We start from the raw sequence: 23874 nt of genomic DNA on the forward strand, positions 1-23874 counted from the left end.
GGATTTGAACTCAGCGCCTGGGTGCTGTCCCCGACCTTTTTCACTCAAGCCTGGTGCTTTTTGGCTTTTTGCCATTTCTGGCTTTTTGTTGGTTGATTGGAGTAAGAGTCTCACAGACTTTCCTGCCTGGGCTTAGCTTCGAACTGGGATCCTCACAGATCTCAACCTCCTGAGTGGCTAGAATGACAGGGGAGAGCCCCAGGCCCCGGGTTCTGGGCCCCCTACTCCTGCCTGGTCCGGCGATCCTGGGGTGCAGGGTGGGGAGGGGGCAGATCTGAGGGAGGCCTTGGCGTGCCGCCACCGCAGTGCTTCCATCTGTCGCTAGGGGGCGCAGCACCGGCGGAAGCTCTGTCTAGAGCGAAGTAGAAGAAGCAACGCGCTGCGCGCAGGCGTACGGTGGATTTTGCCCTTACCGCTTGCCTGTGGTTCCCCGGTCTGAGGCGGGGCGAGGGCGTAGTGCGCAGGCGCAGCGATGACATCACCCACGGAACCGGAAGTCGGTGCGTCCGCGCCGCAGCGGAGAGGTGAGGGGCGTGGGGCGTGCGGGGTGGCGGTGGTGCCGCCGTCCGGTTGGGCTACGGTCACCTCAGTGTCCACCAGAGGGTGAGGGGAACCCCGAGATAAGGAGGAATGTGCGCTGGTGGCTCACGCCTGTCATCCCAGCTACTCAGGAGGCGGAGATGTGAGGAACAAGGTTCGAACCCAGCCGGGGCTAGGAAGACCCTGAGACTCCAATTAAGCGCCGAAAAAGCCGGAAGTGCAGTTGTGGCTCCTGCGGCGGAGCGCCAGCTTGGAGGACAAAAAGCTTGGAGAAGCGTCCAGGTCCCGAGTTCAAGCCCCAGGACCCAGAGAGGCTGGGGTTGGTGGCAAGCACCTGCCATGGTCCGGGCGCCTGGACAGAAACGTGAGGCCCCGCTTCTAAAGCTGAGTGAGGGCTGAGCCAGGTGTGGCTCAAGTGACCCCCGAACTGGCAAAAAAAAAAAACAAAAATAAATAAAAAATAAAAAAGATGAGAATGATAAACTTCTCGCCAGAAAATTGCTTTTTACAACTATATATTCTTATTTTGTTGTTTGGTGCCATCCTGGGGCTTGAACTCAGGGCCTGGGCACTGTCCCTGAGCTTTTGTTGCTCAGGGTTGGTGCTCCACCACTTGAGCCACGGCTTCACTTCTAGCTTTTGTCGGTTAATTGGAGATAAGAGTCTTCCTGCCCTGACTGGCTTCCAACCATGATATTGAGATGTCAGTCTCCTGAGTAGCTAGGATTGCAGATTGAGCCATCCGTACTCAGCTCTGTATACTCTACTAGTTCCATCTTGTGCAGTTGAAAGTCAAGAACCTAACTTTAAGTAAAAAGGCATTTTTTTTTGACTGGGGATATAGATCATAAATGTTGTATGAACCCTGAGTTCCATCCCCAGTAAACACAACAAAGCAACTCCCAGGAGGTGGAGGGTGGCAAGGAACTAAGCCTTGAGCACTAAACCATGTGGCTATGCTTCTCCTCCCTCCTGGTTCCACAATCACTCCCATTGCCCCTCACAGAGGCTTTTTCCCAGGGTTGGATTGCTGGGAAGACAGATACAGTCAACTTCAGGTTTCCATCCAGCTTGTCTAGTAACTAGATAAACCCTGAACTTGGCTCTCCTGGTAACAGAGTATAAAAGGCAGAAAAGAGCCCTGATTGGCCCTAATTAGGTCATGTGTCCATGCCTCTGACCAATCCCAGATAGAAAGGGGAATGTTGTACCATGATTGGCCAGACCTTTGTCAGTTGTCCAATCGATACTGGTTGTGTGAGGCTCTTGTCAGCAGATCCATGTGGAAGAGAAGGGCTACTCCCCAAGGGGGCAGGAAGGCAGGAATGTGCCAGGCAGGACAGAACCAGGGTACTGCATAGCTAAGGCTTGTTAATTGCCCCTTTCATCTCAAGGGGCTTCCAGTGCTGGCAAGAGCAGTGGGCAGTTCCCATTTGATCTCACCTCCTGTGGCTTTGCTGTCACTCACCAAAGGTTCTCTCATTGATTGGTCAGGTGACCTGTTCACCTCCTTTATGTCTCAGGCTACATCCTTCCCAACTCCCAAGCCTGAGCAGACACCTCTGGCCTTCCTCCATCCCAGCCCAGTCTTCGATTGTCCCAGTGTCGAAGGTGTGACTTGTGTGGGCCGGACCACCTGGGAGGGCTCAGGTATATTAGTTATTCCTAATCCAGTGTTTGAGAAAGCAAGGCTTTTGGAAAATGAATGTCCTCTGTTCTCTCCCTGAAGCTTCTAGGGTTCCCCAAAGCCAGGATGCACGTGTGTCCCTCCCAGAGTGGAGAAGAGCCTTGTGAGTCACTAGCTCCACCAGGACCCTGGCGACTGTCTTTCACCTGCAGTTCCATGCCAGGAAAGAGGAGGAACATTCACTCTTGGAAGAGAAACTAGGCCAGGCTTCTTACCGCCGGAGGCGACATGGTGACCAGAACTGAGGCCACCTGGAGACAGCACTGTGACTAGCACCATGCCCCCTCCAGGGACCAGGGATGGGAGGGACCACCGATCCCGCCACCGGGCTCCCAATGCCAAAGAAGCCCCCGAGAAGTGGGACTGGAATTGTCCGGAGACCCGTGGCCTCTTAGAAGACGTCTTCTTTGGTGATGGGGGTTGTATCCGTCGGGGTTCGGAGGGCTGCCAGAAGTTCTGGGCCTTCTTTGAGCGTATGCAGAGGTTTCAGAGTCTCAGGCCATCCAGGAAGGAGGAGACAGAGCCCAAATCTCCCCCATGTGGCATCCCAGCCCTGGCCGACCTCCCTCGCACTTATGACCCCCGCTACCGCATCAACCTGTCCGTCCTTGGCCCCGACCCGCGGGGCTCTCGGGGGCCGGCTGCTCGCCTGCCTCCAGAGAGGGTGTCGGAGTTCCGCCGGGCCCTCTTGCACTACCTGGACTTTGGCCAGAAGCAGGCATTTGCGCGGTTGGCCAAGCTGCAGCGTGAGCGCGCCGCTCTTCCCATTGCTCAGTACGGGCGCCGCCTGCTGCAGACGCTGGCTGAGCACCAGGTGGTGGTGGTGGCCGGCGACACGGGCTGTGGCAAGTCCACTCAGGTGCCCCAGTACCTGCTGGCAGCTGGCTTCAGTCACGTGGCGTGCACTCAGCCTCGGCGAATCGCCTGCATCTCGCTGGCCAAGCGCGTGGCCTTCGAGAGCCTCAGTCAGTACGGCTCACAGGTGAGTGGGACAGGCCAAGGTGCTGGCATTACCCAGGATGCACTGTTACAGCCAAAGCATAGGCCGCTTAAGGCTCGTCAGCCCTTCCAGCGTCCCAGTGACTCATGCTTGTCATCCCGGATAAGCAGGAGGCAGAGATGAGGATTGTGGTTGGAGGCCAGCTCAAGGATGCACAGTGGTGTCCAAGCACCGCGTCCTCTCCTGACCACACTCCTTCCTCCAACTCCAGGTCGGCTACCAGATCCGCTTCGAAAGCTCTCGGTCGGAGGCCACCAAGATCGTGTTCCTGACGGTGGGGCTGCTCCTCCGGCAGATCCAGCGGGAGCCCAGCCTACCGCAGTACCAGGTCCTGATTGTGGATGAAGTACATGAGCGCCACCTCCACAGTGACTTCCTGCTGGGGGTCCTCCATCGCCTGCTGCCCAGGAGGCCTGACCTCAAGGTCATCCTCATGTCCGCCACCATCAACATCGAGCTCTTCTCCAGCTACTTCAGCCACGCTCCCGTGGTGCAGGTGCCAGGGCGGCTCTTCCCCATCACGGTGCGTGGATGCCCACAGCGCTGGGGTTCAACTCAGGGCCGGGCAGTAAGCCATGCCTCCAGCCCTGTCTTGGTATTCTCAACCTCCATTCTTAGTTATTTGTTCATTTTTGTCAGTTGTGGGGCTGGAATTCAGGGCTCCTTTGCTCAAGGCTAGCACCCTACCACTTTGAGCCACAGCTCCACTTCCTGCTTTTTCTGTGTATGTGGTACTGAGGAATCAAACCCAGGTCTTCATGCATGCTAGATAAGCACTCTACCACTGAGCCACATTCCACTTCTGGTTTTTGAGTGGTGGATTAGAGATGAGTCTCACAGAGACCCAGGCTGGCTTTGAACCAGGATCCTCAGATCTCAGCCTCCTGAGTAGCTAGGATTCCAGGTGTGAGCCACTAGCGCCCAGCTTTAAGCCTCCTATTTTGGGGGGTGAGGAGGAGGGGGGGAACATTTACTCCAAGTTAGAGGCAGGACAGGCTGCTTGGGGTGAAGGTCGAGTTGCTGTAACAAAGTCCCCATGATAGACACAGATTGCTTTTCCAGGCTGGTGGCAGTGCTGTGCGGGGGAGGAGGGGGTCTCAGAGCCCCCAGGCTCCTCCTCAAGGCCCCTCCATCTCCCAGCATGGGGTATCTCCATCCGACATCTTGCACTTGGGGGCTGCAGGGCTGTGAGCGGTGGGGTCCTCCGGTAAGGGCCCAGTGGTGTGGATGAGAACGTCCCCTGAGGGCACTGTCCCCCTCGGGGAGGAGCTGCTCCTCTCTCTTCCTGGGGCTTTCTGCCAGGCCCTTCCCCTGTTGCCACAAAGGAGGGGTGCCTCCCGGTGGGTGCTCCTGGGCTTCCGCTTGGCCCTGTAGGTGAATTTGCCCCCGGCACGGGGCCCTCCTCAGGTCGTGTACCAGCCTCAGGAGGCAGAGCCCGCCGCATCCAAGTCAGAGAAGCTGGACCCTCGGCCTTTCCTCAGGGTGCTGGAGACCATCGACCACAAGTACCCCCCCGAGGAACGGGGGGACCTCCTGGTCTTCCTCAGCGGCATGGCTGAGATCAGCTCAGTGCTGGAGGCCGCTCAGACCTACGCCAGCCACACCCAGCGCTGGATAGTGCTGCCACTACACAGTGCTCTGTCTGTGGCGGACCAGGACAAGGTACCACAAGGGGGGCAGAGGGAGGACCCCAGGGGCTGCTGGCGGCAGGCGCAGCTGTGTGCCAGTGCAGCTGCCCTTGCTGACCAGTGGGAGCCCCCCAGGCCATGGCTGGCATGTGGTCAGCATGCTGCGCTACTGCTTAGGAGAAGGGCTTGTGCAGAGGCCCTTGGTCCCTCACCAGGGAGGGGGCATCTGGGAGATAATATGCCTTGGCTGGGTGCAGAGGAAGTCTGGAGAGATGGGTTGGGTGTGGGGCTATGAAGATCCCGGGTGGTAACTGGGGAGCAGGAATGAGGGTACAGATGTGCTGGAGCAGATCTCTGGCTGCCCCATGAGAGCTGTGGGCGGGTGGGAGAGTATGGGCCAGAGAGCAGAGGGGAAGCTGCGCAGGTGGGAGGGAGACCAAAGTCCGCCCAGGAGAGGAGCTGGGGTTTCAGGAAAGTGGGGGGGGGGGGTGGTGGCGGGCTTTAATAAGTGCTTGAGCTCTTGGGGGGCCCCTGAGCCAGCCCTGCCCTGGGGACTGGAGGTAAGGTGGGTGCAGAGGCTCACAGGGGACACCAAGAGGCCAACTGCAGGCAGGTGAGTCAGCGCAGCCCCCCATCCTTCCCACAGGTATTCGACGTGGCGCCCCCTGGAGTCCGGAAATGCATTCTCTCCACCAACATCGCTGAGACCTCGGTCACCATTGATGGGATTCGCTTTGTGGTGGATTCTGGTAGGCCCCACCCGGGTCCCCACTGGGGACCTCGGGAGGTGGGGGGAGCACAGGGGCGGTCTCAGGGTCTGCTGTGCACAAGGGAGTCAGCCTGTCATGGTGGCAGCTGGGCCGCAGCAAAGCCACGGACTCACGCCTCCACCCGTGAGCCTTGGCAGGACGCTGGGCCTGTCCAGCGAGCCAGGGTGGGAGTGAGGGCCAAGGGCGTGGTGGCCCCCCCCCAGCTCCCGAGAGCATGGGCAATGGGGGGGCAGTGAGGCTGCATGCTGCGCCCTCAGCGCCTCCCCCTGCCCACACAGGGAAGGTGAAGGAGATGAGCTACGACCCTCAGGCCAAGCTGCAGCGTCTGCAGGAGTTCTGGATCAGCCAGGCGAGCGCCGAGCAGCGCAAGGGCCGCGCGGGCCGCACAGGCCCTGGGGTCTGCTACCGCCTCTATGCTGAGTCTGACTACGACGCCTTCACCCCCTATCCCGTGCCGGAAATCCGCAGGGTGGCCCTGGACAGCCTGGTGCTGCAGGTGATGCTGGCTGGGAGGGTCCTGGGGGCTGCCTCCAGCAGCTGAGGGGGCGCCACAGGCCATGCTCATGACAGCTTAGATCTGTGTGATCCTCCGCCATCAGGGTGAGGGGCAATACGCAGGACAGACAGACCTGCCAGAAAGACAGCTCCCCTGCCCTGCTGCTGGTTGACAGAGCTGGATGGGCATAGTTCTGAGTTTGGTTCTGAACATGCCTACCACCAGTGCTTCATGTCTTCCCTGATCCTGGGGGTGTCTGTCTTCATTCCAGATGAAGAGCATGAGTGTGGGGGATCCCCGAACCTTCCCTTTCATCGAGCCTCCTCCTCCAGCCAGCCTGGAAACTGCTATCCTCTACCTTCGAGACCAGGGGGCCCTGGATAGAGCAGAGGCCCTCACCCCCATCGGGTCCCTGCTGGCCCAGCTCCCTGTGGACGTGGTAATCGGTGAGGCCCCGCCCCCTCCAGGGGGCCCACAGTTCTAGCCTGGGCCTTCCCTGGGCTCCAGGACCCATTCTCCAGCACTCTGTGCTCAGGGGCAGGGTGTAGCAGTGGACAGGAAATTCACATTCTCCCTTGGTGAGCAGCCCCCAGCTGGAAGGAGGTAGAGTGCACAGAGCCGGATGGTACAAGGAGAGCAGGCAGGAACCCACTCAGTAGTATCTGGACCAGAGCCACTGTGCTGGATCGTGGGGAAATGGCAGACGCATTGGAGGCAGAGAGAACAGCGGGTGCAGAGGCCCTATGGTGGAAACGTGCCTGGGGTCTTGGGAGCAGTGAGGAGGCTGGTGTGGCTGAGTACCGTGAGAGGGAGGGGAGAAGTTAGGTATTTACTGAGCTCCTGCTCCGAACTATGCTAGGCACCAAAGATGCGCAGCAGAAGCACTCAGTTCTCCTTCCTGGAGCTCCTGAATGGGTGGGGAGGCACACAGTGAGCACTAGAGGCCATGGAGTGTGGTGGAGCCAGTGGACCGTGGTGGGCTCCAGGCCTGAAGGAGGATGAGGCAGCTGGCCGTGCGGGCCTGGAGTCACAAGTGTTGGGGTGGAACCAGGTTTTTGGTGGTGGAGGGGGCAGAAAATGAAGACCCCAGATGGGTTCTGATGGATCATTAAGGGCCCATGGGCCTAAGGGCAGGAGGGCCAGGCCAGCACAGCCTAGGGGAGGCAGTGGATGGGGTGAGGACGTGGCTGGAGCACTGAGGAGGAGGAGGATGGGGGGAGGCCGCGGCTGGAGCACTGGGGAGAAGGAGGATGGGGGGAGGACACGGCTGGAGCACTGGGGAGAAGGAGGATGGGGGGAGGACACGGCTGGAGCACTGGGGAGAAGGAGGATGGGGGGAGGCTGCAGCTGGAGCACTGGGGAGGAGAAGGATGGGGGGAGGCTGCAGCTGGAGCACTGAGGAGGAGGAAGAGAGGGTGAGAATGCAGCTGGAGCACTGGGGAGGAGGTGGGAGCTGCTCATCCTCTACCACAGATGGGGAAACTGAGGCCCTTGCCCATGCCATGTGACCACAAAGCTCAGCACCGGGGCTTGAAGGAGGCGGCTCGGGGTGGTGGTGCCGCAGGGCTCACCCTGGCGCCCGTCCCCGCAGGGAAGATGCTCATCCTGGGAGCCACGTTTGGCCTGGCCGAGCCGGTGCTCACCGTGGCCGCGGCCCTCAGCGTCCAGTCGCCCTTCACCCGCAGCGCCCAGAGCAGCGTGGAGTGCGCAGGCGCCCGGCGGCCGCTGGAGAGCGACCAGGGCGACCCCTTCACGCTCTTCAACGTCTTCAATGCCTGGGTGCAGGTGAGGGAAGGCCGGCCCGTCTGTCGGTCTGTCATTCCACCCAGGGTCAGGGTCCGTGGCCCCCTTCACAGTGGCATGCTAGGGAGGCCCCGAGCCGCCTGTCCGCCACCTGTGCTCCATGCAGGGGTGGGGGCCCCGCGGCCAGTGCTGACCCCCACGGCCGGTGCTGACCCTCACGGCCGGTGCTGACCCCTCCCCCCGCCGGTGCTGACCCCCATGGCCAGTGCTGACCCCCGCGGCCTGTGCTGACCCCCATGGCCGGTGCTGACCCCCACGGCCAGTGCTGACCCCCGCGGCCTGTGCTGAGCCCCGCGGCCTGTGCTGACCTCCGCGGCCTGTGCTGACCCCCATGGCCGGTGCTGACCCCCACGGCCAGTGCTGACCCCCGCGGCCTGTGCTGAGCCCCGCGGGCTTCGCTGACCCCCGTGGCCGGTGCTGACCCCCCACCTCCAGGTGAAGTCAGAGCGGGGCACGAACTCGCGCCGGTGGTGCCGGCGTCGCGGCGTGGAGGAGCAGCGGCTGTATGAGATGGCCAACCTGCGGCGCCAGTTCAAGGTGCGCCGGGGACGGTGCCCCACCAGGGGCTCTCCAGGCGGAGCCCCCTACCTGGGCCGGGGCTCCCCACGGGGTGGCGCTCACGGAGGGCAACTGGGTGGGTGGGGGGGCTGCCCGTGGCGTGCCCCAGCCTGTGCCCTCGCGCCCCCTCACCCAGGAGCTGCTGGAGGACCACGGGCTGCTGGCCGGGGCCCCGGCGCTGTCCAGGGACGGCAGCAGCCGGTTGCAGGAGCGGCGGGAGCGGCGGGCCCTGCAGCAGCTGAAGCGGCAGCACGAGGAGGGCGTGGGCCGCGGGCGCAAGGTGCTGCGGCTGCACGGGGACCTGGGCGCGGGCTCCAGCGATGAGGAGGACGCGGCCGGCCGCGGGGCCCACGACCGCGTGGACATCCAGGTTGGCTAGATGGTGGAGGGACACATGGGCCCCGGTCACCTCCCGGGTTGGGCGCAGCCCTCACACGGCTCCCCGCGTCCCCATGCAGGACGTGAAGTTCAAGCTCCGCCACAACCTGGCCCAGCTGCAGGCGGCCGCCAGCGCCGCGCAGGACCTGGGCGGCGAGCGCCTGGCGCTGCTCAAGCTGCTGCTGGCCCGGGGCCTCTACCCGCAGCTGGCCGTGCCCGACGCCTTCAACAGCGGCCGCAAGGACTCCGACCAGGTGGGGCCTCGGAGCGCCCAGCCCCAGCTTGGGGTGCAGGGGTGGACTGCCGGTCCCCAGGGGAAGGCCCGGCTTCCTGGGGGAGGAGCCCCGCCAGGAGGTTGGGGGACATGGCTGGGCATGGAGCCGAGGGCCACCCCAGTGCTCGCTTTCGGCCTCTGCAGATCTTCCACACTCAGGCCAAGCAGGGCACCGTGCTGCACCCCACCTGCGTCTTTGCCAGCAGCCCCGAGGTGCTGCACTCCCAGGAGCTGGACACTGAGGGCCAGGGGAGCCGAGGTGAGGACACGGGCAGTGAGCAGGCTGCTGGGCGCCCCCTTGGTGCCCACCCATTTCGGGGATCCCCCAGCTCAGGAGTGAGCAGAGCCCGTGGCTTGTGAGAGCAGTACTGCACTGCTCCCCTTTCTTCGTGCTTGGTCCGCTGCCCTGCGTTCCGTCCAGACCCGCCCTTGGGCCCCGCCCACTCGGCACCCCGTTCCCGAGGGTGCTCCCCTCTCCTGCCAGAGCACTCTTTCTTTGAAATTTTGTTTTGCGGGAGCTTTGTGGAGCACGTGCAGATGCCACATCACTGGTGGTAGCCAGGGCGGTGGTGTATTACCACCACGTCCGCCAGCACCCACAGCCCCTTGCGGCCTATCTGTGGCACTGCAGGTGCCGAGTGGGCGCGTGGGGTGGCCAGGGCGGCGTGGGCCTCAGGGACGACGCAGCCGGGGACAGCACGGCAGGAGGTGGGTGTCCTGAGCCGCCCTCGGCCTTGCAGATGCCCGGGACAAGATGAGCCGTTCACACCAGCTCCTCACCTTTGTCTCGCTGCTGGAGACCAACAAGCCATACCTGGTCAACTGTGTCCGCATCCCTGCCCTCCAGGTGGGTCCCAGCACAGGTGCTGGGGCGGTGCTGGGCAGGAGTGCCTGAGCTAAGCCCTGCCGTAGAGGGGCAGGGAGGGGGTTGGAGGGGAGGGAAGGGAAGGGGAGGGGCCCAGCTGTGGTAGGACATGGGGAGGCACACACTGGAGCAGAGGCCTGCCAGGACAAGGCCATGTACAATTGGGGGGTGAGCACCACAGTAGAGGGGTAGCACGTGCAAAGGCCCTGAGGCCCCTTTTTCTGAGGGAGACAAGGAAAGTGCCCTAGTGCTCGCAGGCCTCTGGCTTCTCCTGGCCCTGTGACCAAGTGTCCTGGCTGAGCTCACACGCTGCTTCTGTGTGCTAGGGAATGTGTGTGCACGAGTGTGTGAGCAACACAACAGGAGGGGCCCGCCCCACACTCCATAGGTAGGGAGGGCAGGGCCTGGCCAGAGGGGGTAACTGTCCCCAGAGGCAAGCGGGTTGTATGCTGAGCCCTTCATCCCCTCACCGGGTGCCAAGCCAGCCACCTGTGGCCAGGTCCCCTGTTCCATGGGACCCCCCCAAAGCTGAGGAGCCCAGGCCGCCCTCCATGCGGGGGGAGTGGGGCTTCTGCGCCTGGGACTCCGAGCTTGCTGGGACTGAGCCGGATGGTGGCTGCAGACACGGCCTGACCCTGTTCCCCCCCCCCCCCCCGTATCCCCCCAGTCCCTCCTGCTGCTCAGCCGCTCTCTGGACACCAATGGCGACTGCTCGCGCGTGGTGGCCGACGGCTGGCTGGAGCTGCGGCTGGCGGACAGTGAGAGCGCCATCCGGCTCCTGGCCGCCTCCCTGAAGCTCCGAGCCCGCTGGGAGAGCGCCCTGGACCAGCAGCTGGCACGTCAGGCCCGGCGGCGGCAGCGACCCGAGGAGGAGGAAGAGGAGGAGGACGAGGAGGAGGATAGGCTGGTGCTCCGCAGCAAGGAAGTGGCCGCCCTGGGCAGGGAGCTGTTGCAGTTCATGGCCTCCAAGGTGCCACACACAGCCAGAGACTTGCCCAGGGTCGCACAGCCGGCTCGGGGCTGGGCGGGGGTGGGGGAACCCCAGGAGCCTGGTCCAGAAGCAGCCGCACAGCCCCGCCCATGAGTGTCATACGCTGTCACTGCACGTGTGGGAGGAACTGAACTGAGCAGGCTCAAACCATGTCCCCAACTTATGGGGAGCCCGTCTCGTGGGTGGGCCAGAGGGTGCAGTCCAGGCTGACTTCTTGGAGGAGGAGCATAGGAAAAAAGAGTGGACCTCAGTGACTCAGGAAAAGGGGAACAAGGCTGCTGCCTCTTGAAGGAGGCGTGGCTGGCCAGACTCCCATCTTTGTGGCCTTCCAGCGACAGGGAGCAGAGACTAGGGAAGGCAGTTGAGGGAGGGTGCATGGGGGCCTGGCTGTCTGTAAACAAGTTGAGTGGCTTCACAAGTTGATGCTTGTAGTGAAATGGCAGTGGGGGCTTCAGGCGCAGCTGTATCTAGGTGCTCCACTCCATGTCTTCTGTAGGTTCCCTACAGCCTGCGGCGGCTCACAGGCCTTGAGGCCCAGAACCTCTATGTGGGACCCCAGACAGTCACAACTGCCCCTAGCCTCCCTGGTCTCTTTGGAAACTCCACCCTGTCCCCTCACCCCACGAAAGGGGGCTACGCGGTCACTGACTTCCTCACCTACAACTGCCTTGTGGTGAGCACCAACCCCACCTGGGCCCCCTCTGCCTTCTGCCCTGGGGGTGGGGCTTTGGAGCCCCCCACCCTGAAGGTGGTCCACACTGGCCTTCACCAAGGGTTCTGGGAGGGGTCTGGGGTAGGGAGGGCCAGGCCCCAGCCCACGGCCTCCTGCCTCTGGTTCCTGCGCAGAGCGACACGGACCTGTACAGCGACTGTCTGCGCACCTTCTGGACCTGCCCGCACTGCGGCCTGCACCTGCCGTTCACGCCCTTGGAGCGCATGGCCCATGAGAACACCTGTGCACAGGCCCCGCAGGACGGTGCAGGTCAGGAGCAGTGGTGTCGCCACATGGCCTTGTCAGGAAAGCTCCCCCACCTGTGCCACGTTCTACTTAGACCCCCGGGGCCCTCTGTCACCCTGGCCCAGTCTCCTGCCCACCCACCTTGACCATGTCTACTCTGTCACCCGGGGGGGGTCACAGCACCCTCAGCCCATCCCCGGGGACTCCCTGGGCAAAGCCATAGTCCCCTAGGGCCTTCACCCAGGTGCTAGGGTCGGGTGGGGGGACTGCTCAGGGTGGAGCTGCCTCTAAAGCCACTTTTCCCCCTCAGAGGCAGAGGAAGCCCCGGTGCCTATCCAGAAGGCGTCTGCCCTGCAGAGGCCTTACCACTGCGATGCCTGTGGCCAGGACTTCCTGTTCTCCCCCACCGAGGCGCTGCGGCACCGGAGGCAGCACCTGGGACAGCGCCAGTGAGCCCCTTGGGCTGGCCCATTGTGTGGGTGTGGCCATGCAAATACACAGACTGCACCTGTGACCTTGGGGACCAGCCCCTGTGTGGGCGGGGCCATGCAAATAAACGTGGCACCTGTGAGCCCCCGTGGCCCTGCCCATCCATGGTGATGCAGGTATGGTGAGGCAGAGGAGCAGCACAGCCCCGTGGTGTAGGGGTGATTATGCCAGGGAGTCCATCTGACTCTGCCTTCAGAGCCTGTTTCACCAGCAGGACAGTGCAGCAACCTTCTCCCTCCTCCCCCTCCTCCCCTCTCTTGCCTCTTACCCCCTTGCACTGTGAAGCCTGGATTTGCCCATCCATATGGGTTACTTTGGAATAAATTTATCTTCATGGCTGTGGATTGTGAGTGTGAACACTGAGTGGGAGCTACACAAATACAGGAGGGAGCCCCCAGAACTGCTCAGCTCAGCCTGGTATAAAATGCCAACTGCCACACAATGAGCTTAGCAACAGTTGATGTTTTGAGCTACCAAGTTTCCTGGAAGCTTGTTACACAGCAGTAGCTAACGAATACGCACAGGGGAACCTGTGCAAACAGCAGGACAAAGACTATCAATTATCATTTGGGATTCTTGAACCTCGGATGTCTGAGGATTGCAATCTCAGAAGAAACAGCAGCACTGGTGGCTTTGTGTTTTTAAGACTTTATCATTAAAAAAAAAAGTAGAAGACATCAGAGAAGAGAGGTGAGGGAGGCAAGGGAGGGGTGAGGAGATACCAGAATCTCCCCAAATGTCAAGCCTGGGTGACCCTCCTTCCCCAACAGTCCCAGTGCACCCCCAATCCCTTCTCTGCCCTGTTGGTGGGGCCCCCAGCCGCCATCTTCTGCAAACCCTGGCCCGGTCTCAGCGTGGTCCCAAGCACAAAAGCAGAAGAGGGGGGCAGGGCCTGGAGTGTCCCCCATGTCCCAGTGGGGCCCCTGGGAGGTAGGTGTTTGAGCCAAGAGGCCTTTGGAGTCCTAAAGTGAGAGGATGAGCTAGGTGCAAGGCTGGTGCTTACAATGTGGAGGCTGGGGCCTGTGGCACAGAGAAGAAAAACCAGGTTGGGGGGTTGCCCAACTGCACCCTCTGGGCAGCCCCCCACCATCTCAGCAACAAGGGGGCTGAGGAAGAGGGGGGAGGACTGGATGAGAAAGTGGGGAGAGAGGTGAGTCACAAATGGACGTAAACCTCAGAGAGATGACAACTCACACAGAGGAAGGGGGGACAGAAAAGGAAAGAGGAAGATGAGAAGCCTCCCCCTTGAAGAGCAGGATGAGACATCCTCATCTCCACAGTTCCAGAGGTGACCTAGCACTCAGGTCACCTGTATCCCACACTGGCCATGCAGAACCCAACCCACAGGCCTGCCAGGCCCGGGGATCCTCCTCCCAGCCTCAGCCATGTTGGGGCCCCACATTCATCCCCTAGGCCTTCTGAAGTCATCCACCCCACTACCCACCCGCCTCTGCCCAGCCAAGTCCTCCTCGTGATGTGCGTGTGCACTGAGTGGCCATGAGGGCTTTCATGGTTAGTGTTGGTTTTGTGAGGACCTGGGGCTGCAGGTCTGAGCCACCAGTGCCTGCCTGGCCTTGAGATTTCCTGTAGATCTTTATGCCTAGCTTCCTTCAGGAAGCCCATCCTGAATGGCCACCTCCCAGCAGGAGTGAGATGGCACCTCTGAGCTCCTCCAGCTCCTGGGCCTACAGTGTTCCAGCACCACCTGTTGTGGGGCATCATTGTCTGGGGCAGGTCCGTCACTCACTGCACTGGGCTGCCATAGCACCAGTGTGGCCTAGCATCTCCCAGCATAGGGCTGGTGATGGGAATGGGCACAGTGGATGAGTGGATGGGTGGGTTGGTAGATGGGTAAAGCTATTGATGGCTGAGTGTGTGCCTAGGTGCATGAATGGATGGGAGGGGGTGTGATGGACAGGTGGATAACAGGTCGGTGGAGGGATGGATGAGAGGGGGTGGATGATCTCCGTCCACCAAGTCTTGGAGACCCTGCCTTTCTGGGGTGACTTGAGTCTTGGGATCCAGCCACTCACCATCTCATGAATGAATCCAGCTGCTATAGATAATGCCATTCTCCTTCCAAATTCACACTCATCCCCGCCGATCCTGGAGGAGAAGGGAGGAGTTGGTGGTCTTCCCACCAGAGATGTCCATAACTCCCACCCTTTCTTCACCCAGGATCCCTCTACCGGGATAGACAGGTGCTGGCCCTTTAAGAAAGTGGTGGCAGGCTGAGCCTGGAAGCAGGGAGCTTTAAAAAGAAACTGTGAGCTGCGAGGACATTATGTCGGCACCTTCTGATTCCTGTTTGCAGGTGGCCCACTGGGTCACTCAGGAACGGAGTTGAGGGACCAGGCTGTGGGCGTGTCCGGAGGGCGGGGCCTTACCCTGCTGCCGGACGGTCACGTGCTGCGGCTGAATCTCCGTGTATCCGGCCGCGGGCTGGCCCTCGGGGCTGAAGCCGGTGCCCTGCCCTGCGGAGGAGTCAGGGGTGCCGGCTGAGCCCAGGAGGAGCGGGCAGGACCCACCTCTGATGCCCGGCTCACGCCCACCCTGTACCTGTGCGGTTGGACTGGTCGATCATGGGCTGCACGATGCGTCTCCGGGCGTTAATGAACCTGGAAGCAGGGCCGGGCCCACGGCCAGGGGCGTGAGACCCGGCTCCACCGAGGGCTGCGGCTTCCTTCAGCACCACGGACAGCGCCCGACAGCTCGCCCCGCCCCAGGCCCCGCCCCCTCGGATGGGGCCCGCCCCGCCCGTCACACGTCCAGGCCCCGCACACCCGGGCCCCTCCTCCGGCCCCTGCTCCGGCCCCCCAGCCACTAACCGACCAGGCCCCGCCCACCTGCGGCCCCGCCTCTGCCCTCTGCTCAGGCCCCACCCATCCTCAGCCCCGGTCCTGGCTCACCAGTTGTTCACTTGCAAGATGGTGAGGCCCGTGTCCTGGGCCAACTGTTTCTTCTGCTCCTCCGAGGGGTACGGGTGCTGCGGCCACCAGCGAGGGTCACCCTCCTGCCGGGCCGCTTCTGATCCCCAAGGCCCGGCCTGGTGTGCCGGAGCCCCGGATGGAGCAACGGGCTGGCTCGGGGCCCAGGTCTGCCCCAGTCTCCCAGGCTTTGCCAGAGCCGAGCCCCCCACCCCCCTCCGTCTCGCTACTTCCAGCACTTAGGGGCTAACTAGCCAGCTCTCATCAGGGAGGCCCTGTGTCAAAGACCCCTGTACTTCTCCCTCCATCCGTCCTCGTCTCCCCCTGCCCTATGACTCAGTCTCTCTGCACCTCTATTTCACTCTGATTGGGACACCCCCATTTCTCCACATCAGTCTCCCACCATCTTCATATCGCTTTCGCTCTCCATAAAGCCATGTGGTGCAGTGGCTAAGGCCACACTACCTGCGTTTGAACCCGCATCTGGCTGAGTGACTTTAAGCGCACCCCCTAACCCCTCTGGTCTTCAGACTCCCTATTAGTACAGTGGAAACAATAATGACATCCTCCTTCCCAGAGTACATTGAGATGGGTGGCGGGTGGGTGTGAAGTTGTGGGGAGGGCTGAATTAAGAGCACTTGACACACTGGTAATGCTGAGGTCAGGCCCCACCCTTCCCCCATCTCCCATCTCTGTGGGGCCCTGGGGGACTGTGGGCAGTCACCTCCCTCTCCCTCTGGGGCTTACCGACAGGTGCTGGAACAACCAGGCTCTCATGATGTTGGTGGCCACCTTGGGGAAGATTCCCCTCTTCTTGTTCCGCCGCCGCTCCTGGTCCAGCTCCTCGTCCTCTCCCCCAGAGCTGGGAGAGGCCACACTTGTGTCCAGCCCATCTCCTGGGGAGAGGGGGAAGGACAGGTATGCTGCATTGTGGATGGTGGAGAGCGGCCCGGTATGTCACCCAGGAAACCACACCTCAGCTGTTTCTATGGAAGTCCTCCTTGGAGCCTAACTTCAATCCTCAAACCCGTGTTCCCAAGTTTTCTCAGCACCCCTCAAGTTTCTCACCTTGGTCACTGGAGTTGTCCCCACTGTGAGAGGCCAGGCCCCCACTGGAGGGACCTGGGGTTCCCAGCTGTACAGACCCGCTGTCCTCATGGTCTCGGATCCATGTATTATTCTAGAAAGCAAGAGTTGAACATCAATGCCAAGACTTGGGGCACTGCTCTGGGGGCTCACGCCGGTCACCCTGGTGACCCAGAGGCTGAGATCCAGGGGTTTTGCTCTGAAGAGTCCATGAGGTATTTTATCTCCAATTACCCCTCAAAAAGCTGGAAGTGCAGCTGTGGCTCAAGTGGTGGAGTGCCAGCCTCGAGGAAAAAGGAAGCACATGCAGGCCCTGAGTTCAAGCCTCAGGATCAGGACATGTACACAGAGAACTGAGTGTTTACTAGATCTCCTCTTTCCTGACTATGTGATCTTGGATGAGTCAGTCACCTTACCTCTTGGTACCTGAGTTCTTAACAGGAAATAGAGGGTCAGTTGGCCTGGGGAGGAGGGGCAATGAGCTGCCCCAGACCCATAGTGATCACCTGTGCAGACGGGCTGGCCGGGTGGACAGCACCTGACCCGGCGCCCTGGAGGCAGAGGTGTCTGAGGGTTGGGTGAGGTTCACAGAGGGCAGACATGCCTGGACCCACCCCTACCCCAGCTGTCCACAGGTCCACATTAGACTCATTAACACTCCTTTAGCAAAGTGGATGAATACTTAACTGAGTGGAATAAATAAAGACTATAAATAGTCTCTCATTAGTTCAGGTCAGATTTTGCTGCCAAATGAGTTTGCACTAGATTCAGGGAGAAGAAAAAAAGAAAATGTCCAAACTTCATGGTCTCCATGACTGTAGTGTCTCAGACTTGCACATAAAGGAAGCTAGGACTGTGCCTAATTCTCTGTCTTTTTCACTGGGGATGGAACCCAAGGGCCTCAAGTACTCTACTGCTTGAGCTATGCCAAGACTTTCTTTTTTGTCAGCCTTGAGACTTGAACTCAGGGCCTGAGCACCATCCCTGAGCTCTTTTACTCAAGGCTAGTGCTCTACCACTTTGAGTCATAGCACCACTTCTGGTTTTCTGGTGGTTCACTGGAGATCAGAGTCTCAAGGCCTTTGCTGCCTGGGCTGGCTTTGAACAGTGATCCTCAGATCTCAGCCTCCTGCGTAGCTAGGATTTCAAGCATGAGCCACCAGTGCCTGGCTACTGCAGCCCTTTTGTATTTGTATTTTATTTTCAGGCAGGTGAATTTTGCCCCAGCTGGCCTGGAATACAAGGTCCTCTTGCCTCTGCCTCTGAGTGCTGGGACTACAGATATGCGTCATCCCACCTGGCTCTGTCGTGAGAGCACCCGCTGGCATATTACTGAATGTGACCTCAGTGTGGGTGTTGTCACTTGAGATCCTGGGACAAGGTGGCTGTCCCTGGAGAGGGCATGGCTGCAGGGTGGTGCTCCTCGAATAGTGGAGGTAGCCAGTGGACACTTGAGTGCCCGGGTGTCTGCCTCTATTTCCTAAGTGTGTGGGGCAGTAGGAGAGCTGGGCAGTGCAGTTGGGCATGTGACCTCCCGCATGACGTCACACAGGGGCGTGGCCATGGGTGACTTCCTGGAGTGTATCTGGGGCTGTGTGAGGTCTGGGCAGCCCCCTTCCCAGGAGACTGTGTGGCTGCAATGTGTGTGCACTGAACACAGCAAGCCCCACAGTGGGCCAGGCCCAGCCCCCGTTGCCAGGCAATGGCGAGCGACCCGCCCACCTGGTCTGGGAAGCTGGCGCAGGAGTAGTCCTCCAGGTCCTCCCTGCAGCCGTCATCCCGGTCCTCGATGACCAGGTCGATGGGCATCTTCCCCTTGAGGCAGGTGATGTAGCGGTGACAGAAGTTGTCGCACAGGTCGTGGACCTGGGGGGGCACCGGGGTACTGGGGGGGACCACCCGGGGGGCCAGGGCTGGGGTGCATAGGGGCAAGGGGTGAGAGACTCCATGGGGCAGGCTAGAAGCCCTCACCTTCTCCAGCTCCAGCAGGTGGAAGCGAAGCACCTGGATGGCCTGGATCATCTGGGAGGGGGGAGGGGGAGGGGGAGAGGGGAGACAGAGGAACAGGAAGACAGAGGGACACAGACAGAGGGACAAACAAGGTCATAGTGGCAGATGTGCAGAGTGACAGGGACAGAGAGACAGACAGAGGGGGACAAAGCAGGTGAGGACAATGAGTGTGGAGGTGCCGAGGGCAGAGATGGAGAAGCAGTTTGGGAAAGAAAAGGGCCGAGGTGCATTTATGTACTGCCAAGCCCCACACCACGCGTGCCCACTCTCTGTGCCACCCCCACCCTCCACTGGCAAGCCCTATTTCCCAGAAGCCTTTGCCAAAGGAATGGCCCAACAGGACATCCTCATGGAAGCTTGGGACTAAAAGAAAGGGAGAAGCCTGCCAGGCGCCAGTGGCTCACGCCTGTCATCCTGGCTACGCAGGAGGCTGAGATCTGAGGATCGTGGTTCCAAGCTAGCCAGGGCAGGAAAGTCCATGAGACTCTCATCTCCAATTAACCACCAGAGAACCGGAAGTGGCGCTGTGGCTCAAGTGGTAGAGTGCTAGCCTTGAGCTGAAGAGCTCAGGGACAGAGCCCACGCCCAGAGTTCAAGCTCCATGACTGACAAAAAGAAAGAAAAGAAAGGGAGGGAGAAGCCAACACATGTCTCCCTCCTTTGTCCTCCTCTTCTCCTCGCTCCTTCTCCTGTCTGCACAGGGAGACAGTGCCACTTGCCCTAGATCACAGAGCGTGCTTTGCAAGGATTTGAACTCAGGCCACCCACCACATCCTGTACCCAAACTCTGGACTCCATTGCAAAAATTATAGTAAATGAGCAACAAAGTCAGAGTTGGAGGATGTGGGCCAGTGGTCTTCCTGCCCCTCACAGGCAACCTCAGGGGTGTGGAGGATGGTGGTGGGGAGGGACTGGGCCTCACCAGATTGTCCAGCTCTGGGTTGGAGGAGAAGAGGGGCCTCTCGGAGCGGATCTGGGAAAGAACAGAGGCATCAGATGCAATCCCATCTCCTGGCCATATCCCCTCTGGCTCTTGGGTGTCCCTCAAGCAGGACTGCTCACCTGCTTGGCAAAGGCAGCAATGTCCTCATTGAAGGAATCCGAGGAGCAGACGTCTCCTCCGGGAGGGGTGCTCAGCCCGGCCCCAGCCCCATCGCGGGGCGAGCACGTGGCCAGTTCACACTTCTCAAAGACCAGGGCCAACAGTGGGAAGAGTGGGTGTCTGGGAAGGGAAGCAGAGAGCTTAGAAGGGGTGCTATGGACTGACTGGGAGGAGATACGGGACCCCAAGAGAAGAGTTGGGGATGGAGATGGAGAGAGACAGGCAGCGGGTCGTGGCATACGCTTGTAATCCCAGTAATCCTCAGTACACTGAGGCAGGAGCAAATCTTAAGAGCAAGGCCAGCCTGGGATACATAATGAGGTGGAGAGACAGAAAGACAGACGGAGGGGTGCCTGGGCCCCAGATTCACTCACCCATAGATTTCGTCCTTCTCCCTCTTCAACCCTTCACTGTCCAAGCCTGGGGGTGGGGGCTGGGGAGGCCGATGTGGGCCGTAGGGACCTGGGGCTCCAGGAGCCAGGGGTGCTGTCTGGGGGAAGCCACCCAAGGCTGCCGGGCGGTCTGCAAGGCCTGGGTAGTGGGGCAGCTCGTCGTACTGGGGGAAAGCAAAAGGGGAGCTCTGGGGAGTCAGCACCCTAAGATTCAGCCATCTAGCTGAGCAGTCTGTCTACCCTGGTACCCACAGATGCTCCTGCTATCCAGTCTCTAGTGTTCTATGAAGTCTGTGTGGAGCTGAGCATCCTGTGCTAAGTCCTCCCTGCTCCCGTGGGGGCCTCCTCAGGGTAGAAAGAGAGCCCAGAGGAAGAGCCCGAGCCAGGTCAGGGGCTCGGGGAGAGGAGAGGGAGGAGAGATCTAAAGACCAAGAGAAGGAGACAAGGAGAGAGGAGAAGGGCCACCTCCCCAAGAAATGGCATTGTTTGTACACAGACAGGCACACATGCATGCAGCCTCCCTGGTCCCAAGTGTGTCTGTCAGTCATGCACATTTGCATCTTGTCACTCTGCCTGCCACACACATATAGATGCCCCCCTCCCACCATGCACAATACGGTCACACGTGCACATGTGATTATCTACAACATGTCAGCAGAGATTCCCCTCCTTCCACACCCCAGAATGAACGAATTAGACTCATCCCCTAACCAGCATCAACCCCCAAACACACATGGGCCAATGGTCCCAAAGAGACTGGGCTGCATGCTGGGGGCCACAGGGCGCTCTCCATCACCAGGCCCTGGACGAGGAAGCCAGGAGGCCCCCGGAGGTGCCGGGACCTGTGTCGGGAGAGGCCTGGGTGGATTGGGGACCGCCCCCTCCGTGTCGGCCGGGTCTGGCCCCCTCCCTCTCTCTCTCCTCAGGGCCCTCTTGAACTTCTCCAGAACCCCGAAGTTGAATTCGGCTGCTCCCTGATGCTAGTCGCCTACCCACCGAGTGGGGTCCCCTGACAAAGTGGCTGTCTCCTCCTCCCCGTCTCCCACCCCCTGACCCGCACCCCCCTTCCTGGCCCGGCCCCCACCCCTCACCCTGGGTGGGGTATCCATGAGGGGGAGCCTGGGGGGCAGCAGAGGAAGGGGCAGGAGTGAGGGGCCTGCGATAAGGACCCCCAGGACTGAGGGTCGGGGGTGCGGGGAGGAGGGGGCGCCCACCTACCCTCCGGGCCATGGGCTGGGGCCCGGCCTCCCGGTGGCGGAGCCTGGCAGGCCGGGCAGAGGGGGGGCGGGCGGGTCACAGCCCCGGGTTCATCGCGGCCAGCGAGGGCGCAGGCGGGGGTCGCCGCGCCCCGTCTCGGCCCCGGCCCGGCCCTGGGGTGCGGAAGCGAAGCTGACCGCGAGGGTAGACAGGGACCCGGGGCGCGGGCGGGGGCGGCGGCCGGCGGTGCCGGGGCTCCGCGATCCTCTCCGCTCCCTCTGTGGTCACATCCGGAAGTTCCTCCGCTGAGATGCTTAACCCGCTGTCCGCCGGCCGCCGGCGCGTGAGGAGGGCGGGGCGCGAGGGGCGGGGCCCTTGGAGGGCGGGGCGCGAGGGGGCGGGGACAGGGGAGGGCGGGGCGGGAGGCCTGGGGGAGGGCGGGGCGCGGGACGTGAGAATATCCAGGCAGGAGAGGGACAGGATGCGGAGAGGGCGGGGGCCGAAGAGGGCGGGGCGCGAGGGGCGGGGCCCGGGGAAGGCAGGGCGTGGGACGTGAGAATATCCAGGCAGGAGGGGCGTGGCACGGTGATGGGGCGGGGTCAGGACGGAGCGCGAGGGGCGGGGCGTTATGGAGGGCGGGGCGTACGTGGGGCAGGGTGCTGGATGAGGTGTGGGAATGGGAGATGGGATGAGGTGAGGAATGGGAGAGACGCTCAGGAGGCGGGGCATGAGGGGCGGGGCTTAAGAATTGACGGGGGCAAGGCCTGAGAGGGGTGGGTGGAAGATGTGGTGGGGCGGGACGGAGAGGAGGCCACCCCCATTTTCTCTCTTACACTCTTCCCATCTTCTCTTGCCTTCCTGCTCCCCCACCTCCCTCCCCCTGACCTTCTCTTCCCCCCCCCAGGTTCCCACGGCTCCCTGTCTGGTCCTCCCACCCTCCATCTGATCCCCCCTTCTTTTACTTCTCTCTTTTCCCCTCTTCTCTCTCCCCTTTCCCCCTTCCTACTCCCCCCTCTTCCTCTTCCTTTATCTCTTCCTTCCTCCCCAGCAGGGTTTATATTCTCTTTTTTTAGGTGCTTTTTATTTTTATCTATTTATTAATTTATTTAGCCAGTCCTGGGCCTTGAACTCCGGGCCTGAGCACTGTCCCTGGCTTCTTTTTGCTCAAGTCTAGCACTCTGCCACTTTATCCACTGGCTTTTTCTACATATGTGGTGCTGAGGAATCGAACCCAGGGCTTCATGGATGCAAGGCAAGCACTCTCTCTACCGCTAGGCCATATTCCCAGCCCTTTAGTTGCGTTTTAAAAATTTTATATAGTCATATTTTAGTTTTACAAAGGGGTAGTAGCAATTCAGCAAGCTAGTCTTATACTCTTCTCCCCTTGGCACCTTCTCTGCCAAGGACAGTATGGGCAGGGTCCTGTCTGTGTGGCTGTGCATGCTAACACATTCACCCCTGTCCTTCTGCTCATCTTTGACCCCTGCCTTCTAGAAGGTTCTTTGCTTGAAGTGTCCTTAGCTGCTCTCAGGAAGCCTGTGGAATCTCTGGAACTGGATGAACTGTGTGTTGCGTGTGCAGAGGGGGAGGTGCTGGCTCTTTCCAGTTCTCAGGACAAGCTTGGAAACTGTTTTAGTCAGGTAACCACACTTGTGTAACTAGTGAGTTGACTCTGTCCTCTGCAGCCCTGGACACGCCACTGGCCCTGGCCCGCAGCCATCTCCAGGGTCTTCCCTAAGTGGAGAGTCTGTCCCCATCCCAGACAGGCCCTCCCTTCCTCAGCCTAGTCTGAGGATTCGGAATCCGGCCGAGGGTGGGTTAGGAACACACAGGCTGGGTGTCTGGATGTGTGTCTTTAATCCCAGCCCTTGGGAGGTAGAGGCCAGAGGGTGGTGAGCTCTGGCCAGGTCCTGGGGATGGGAGGGGTGCGATGTAGGGGAGGTGTCAGGACTCTGAGGTGCCCTGGCTGATTCCCAGCCCTCCCTCCCCCCCCATCCTCTTGTGGAAGGTGCTGTGGTCCTTTAAGGCTGATGGAAGAAAAGAGAAGAGATCTGGAGAGCCCCTTCATCACCCCCACCTCCTAGATAGGGGTTCTGGAGCAGAAAATTAATTTAAATTGCTTTTTAATTAAAGATACAAAGCTCATCTGTCGGCCCTCAGTGGAGACTCAGGAAGGGGGGCCCAGCAGCTTGAAGCCCCAGCCGACATCTGGGTCTTGGGGTCTAGGTGTGTGCTGAGCCCCTCTGTCCTAGACAGCTGTGCAGGAGTCATACTCTGAACAAAAGAGGCACCCTGTCCCCCCAGGCCAGTGCGGGATGTTGGGGTGCCAAGGGAGGCCTCCACAGCTATTTCTGTCCTGGCTGGGAGCTCAGGAGGATCCTCCAGCCCCAGAGGAGGACAGGCCGGGTGTAAATCTCTGTAATTAATGAGCGGGAGGGGGAGCTGGCCAGGGGAGAGGGAAACGGATGGGAAGATTGCGCAGGTGGGAGGCGGCGGCACTGCTGCTCGCTGGAGTGTCTCACACACATGCGTGCACACATGTGCACATTGCACCCTCACACACGCACTCACAGGCATGGTACACAGCACACACATCCACACGTGTACATAAGGCACTGGCACCACCCACACGTGTGCAAAGCACTCGCACATATTTATGCATGCAGTCACACACACAGGCAGTGCGCATGCACAATTCACATGCACAACACATGGAGACATGC

General features: G+C 60.8%; 2 protein-coding genes across 5 annotated transcripts; one reads left to right on the forward strand and one right to left on the reverse strand.

The window, feature by feature from the left end:
* Positions 1-284: 284 nt before the first annotated feature.
* On the forward strand, positions 285-12782 carry Dhx34 (DExH-box helicase 34). Of its 2 annotated transcripts, none has more exons than XM_048369521.1 (17): positions 285-524; positions 2270-3209; positions 3439-3750; positions 4635-4889; positions 5502-5604; positions 5904-6121; positions 6393-6567; positions 7713-7906; positions 8360-8461; positions 8619-8852; positions 8941-9114; positions 9279-9393; positions 9875-9981; positions 10667-10969; positions 11487-11663; positions 11837-11972; positions 12259-12782. In XM_048369521.1, exons 2-17 carry the CDS (start codon positions 2505-2507, stop codon positions 12399-12401), a joined length of 3453 nt encoding a protein of 1150 aa, XP_048225478.1. In that variant the 5' UTR covers positions 285-524; positions 2270-2504; the 3' UTR covers positions 12402-12782. The 2 variants fall into 2 exon arrangements, with proteins under 2 accessions (XP_048225478.1, XP_048225477.1); XM_048369520.1 differs by having other exon boundaries at positions 2277-3209.
* A 291-nt stretch (positions 12783-13073) lies between these two features.
* Positions 13074-21428, reverse strand: Meis3 (Meis homeobox 3). Of its 3 annotated transcripts, none has more exons than XM_048369524.1 (13): positions 21173-21428; positions 19937-20118; positions 19523-19682; positions 19383-19433; positions 18422-18472; positions 18173-18265; positions 16433-16544; positions 16112-16260; positions 15347-15423; positions 14997-15055; positions 14825-14911; positions 14471-14543; positions 13074-13457 (listed from the first exon to the last, which is right to left on the reverse strand). In XM_048369524.1, the coding sequence occupies exons 1-12, from the start codon at positions 21182-21184 to the stop codon at positions 14494-14496; spliced, it is 1083 nt and encodes a 360-aa protein (XP_048225481.1). In that variant the 5' UTR covers positions 21185-21428; the 3' UTR covers positions 13074-13457; positions 14471-14493. The 3 variants fall into 3 exon arrangements, with proteins under 3 accessions (XP_048225481.1, XP_048225480.1, XP_048225479.1); XM_048369523.1 differs by having other exon boundaries at positions 18173-18316; XM_048369522.1 differs by having other exon boundaries at positions 18173-18472.
* Between the last annotated feature and the right edge of the window lie 2446 nt (positions 21429-23874).

The sequence above is a fragment of the Perognathus longimembris genome, chromosome 20 (assembly GCF_023159225.1).
Source record: "Perognathus longimembris pacificus isolate PPM17 chromosome 20, ASM2315922v1, whole genome shotgun sequence".
Taxonomy (NCBI): domain Eukaryota; kingdom Metazoa; phylum Chordata; class Mammalia; order Rodentia; family Heteromyidae; genus Perognathus; species Perognathus longimembris.

Excerpts from the sequence above, each read along its gene's own strand:
- Dhx34 (XM_048369521.1), top strand. The coding sequence starts at position 2,505 with ATGCCCCCTCCAGGGACCAGGGATGGGAGGGACCACCGATCCCGCCAC. Across the intron at positions 7,907-8,359 it reads TCTTCAATGCCTGGGTGCAG|GTGAAGTCAGAGCGGGGCAC; the intron begins GTGAGGGAAGGC and ends CCCCACCTCCAG. Across the intron at positions 11,973-12,258 it reads GGCCCCGCAGGACGGTGCAG|AGGCAGAGGAAGCCCCGGTG; the intron begins GTCAGGAGCAGT and ends TTTCCCCCTCAG.
- Meis3 (XM_048369522.1), bottom strand. Across the intron at positions 19,434-19,522 it reads TTGCTGCCTTTGCCAAGCAG|ATCCGCTCCGAGAGGCCCCT; the intron begins GTGAGCAGTCCT and ends GTTCTTTCCCAG. Across the intron at positions 18,473-19,382 it reads ACCCAGAGCTGGACAATCTG|ATGATCCAGGCCATCCAGGT; the intron begins GTGAGGCCCAGT and ends CCCCCCTCCCAG.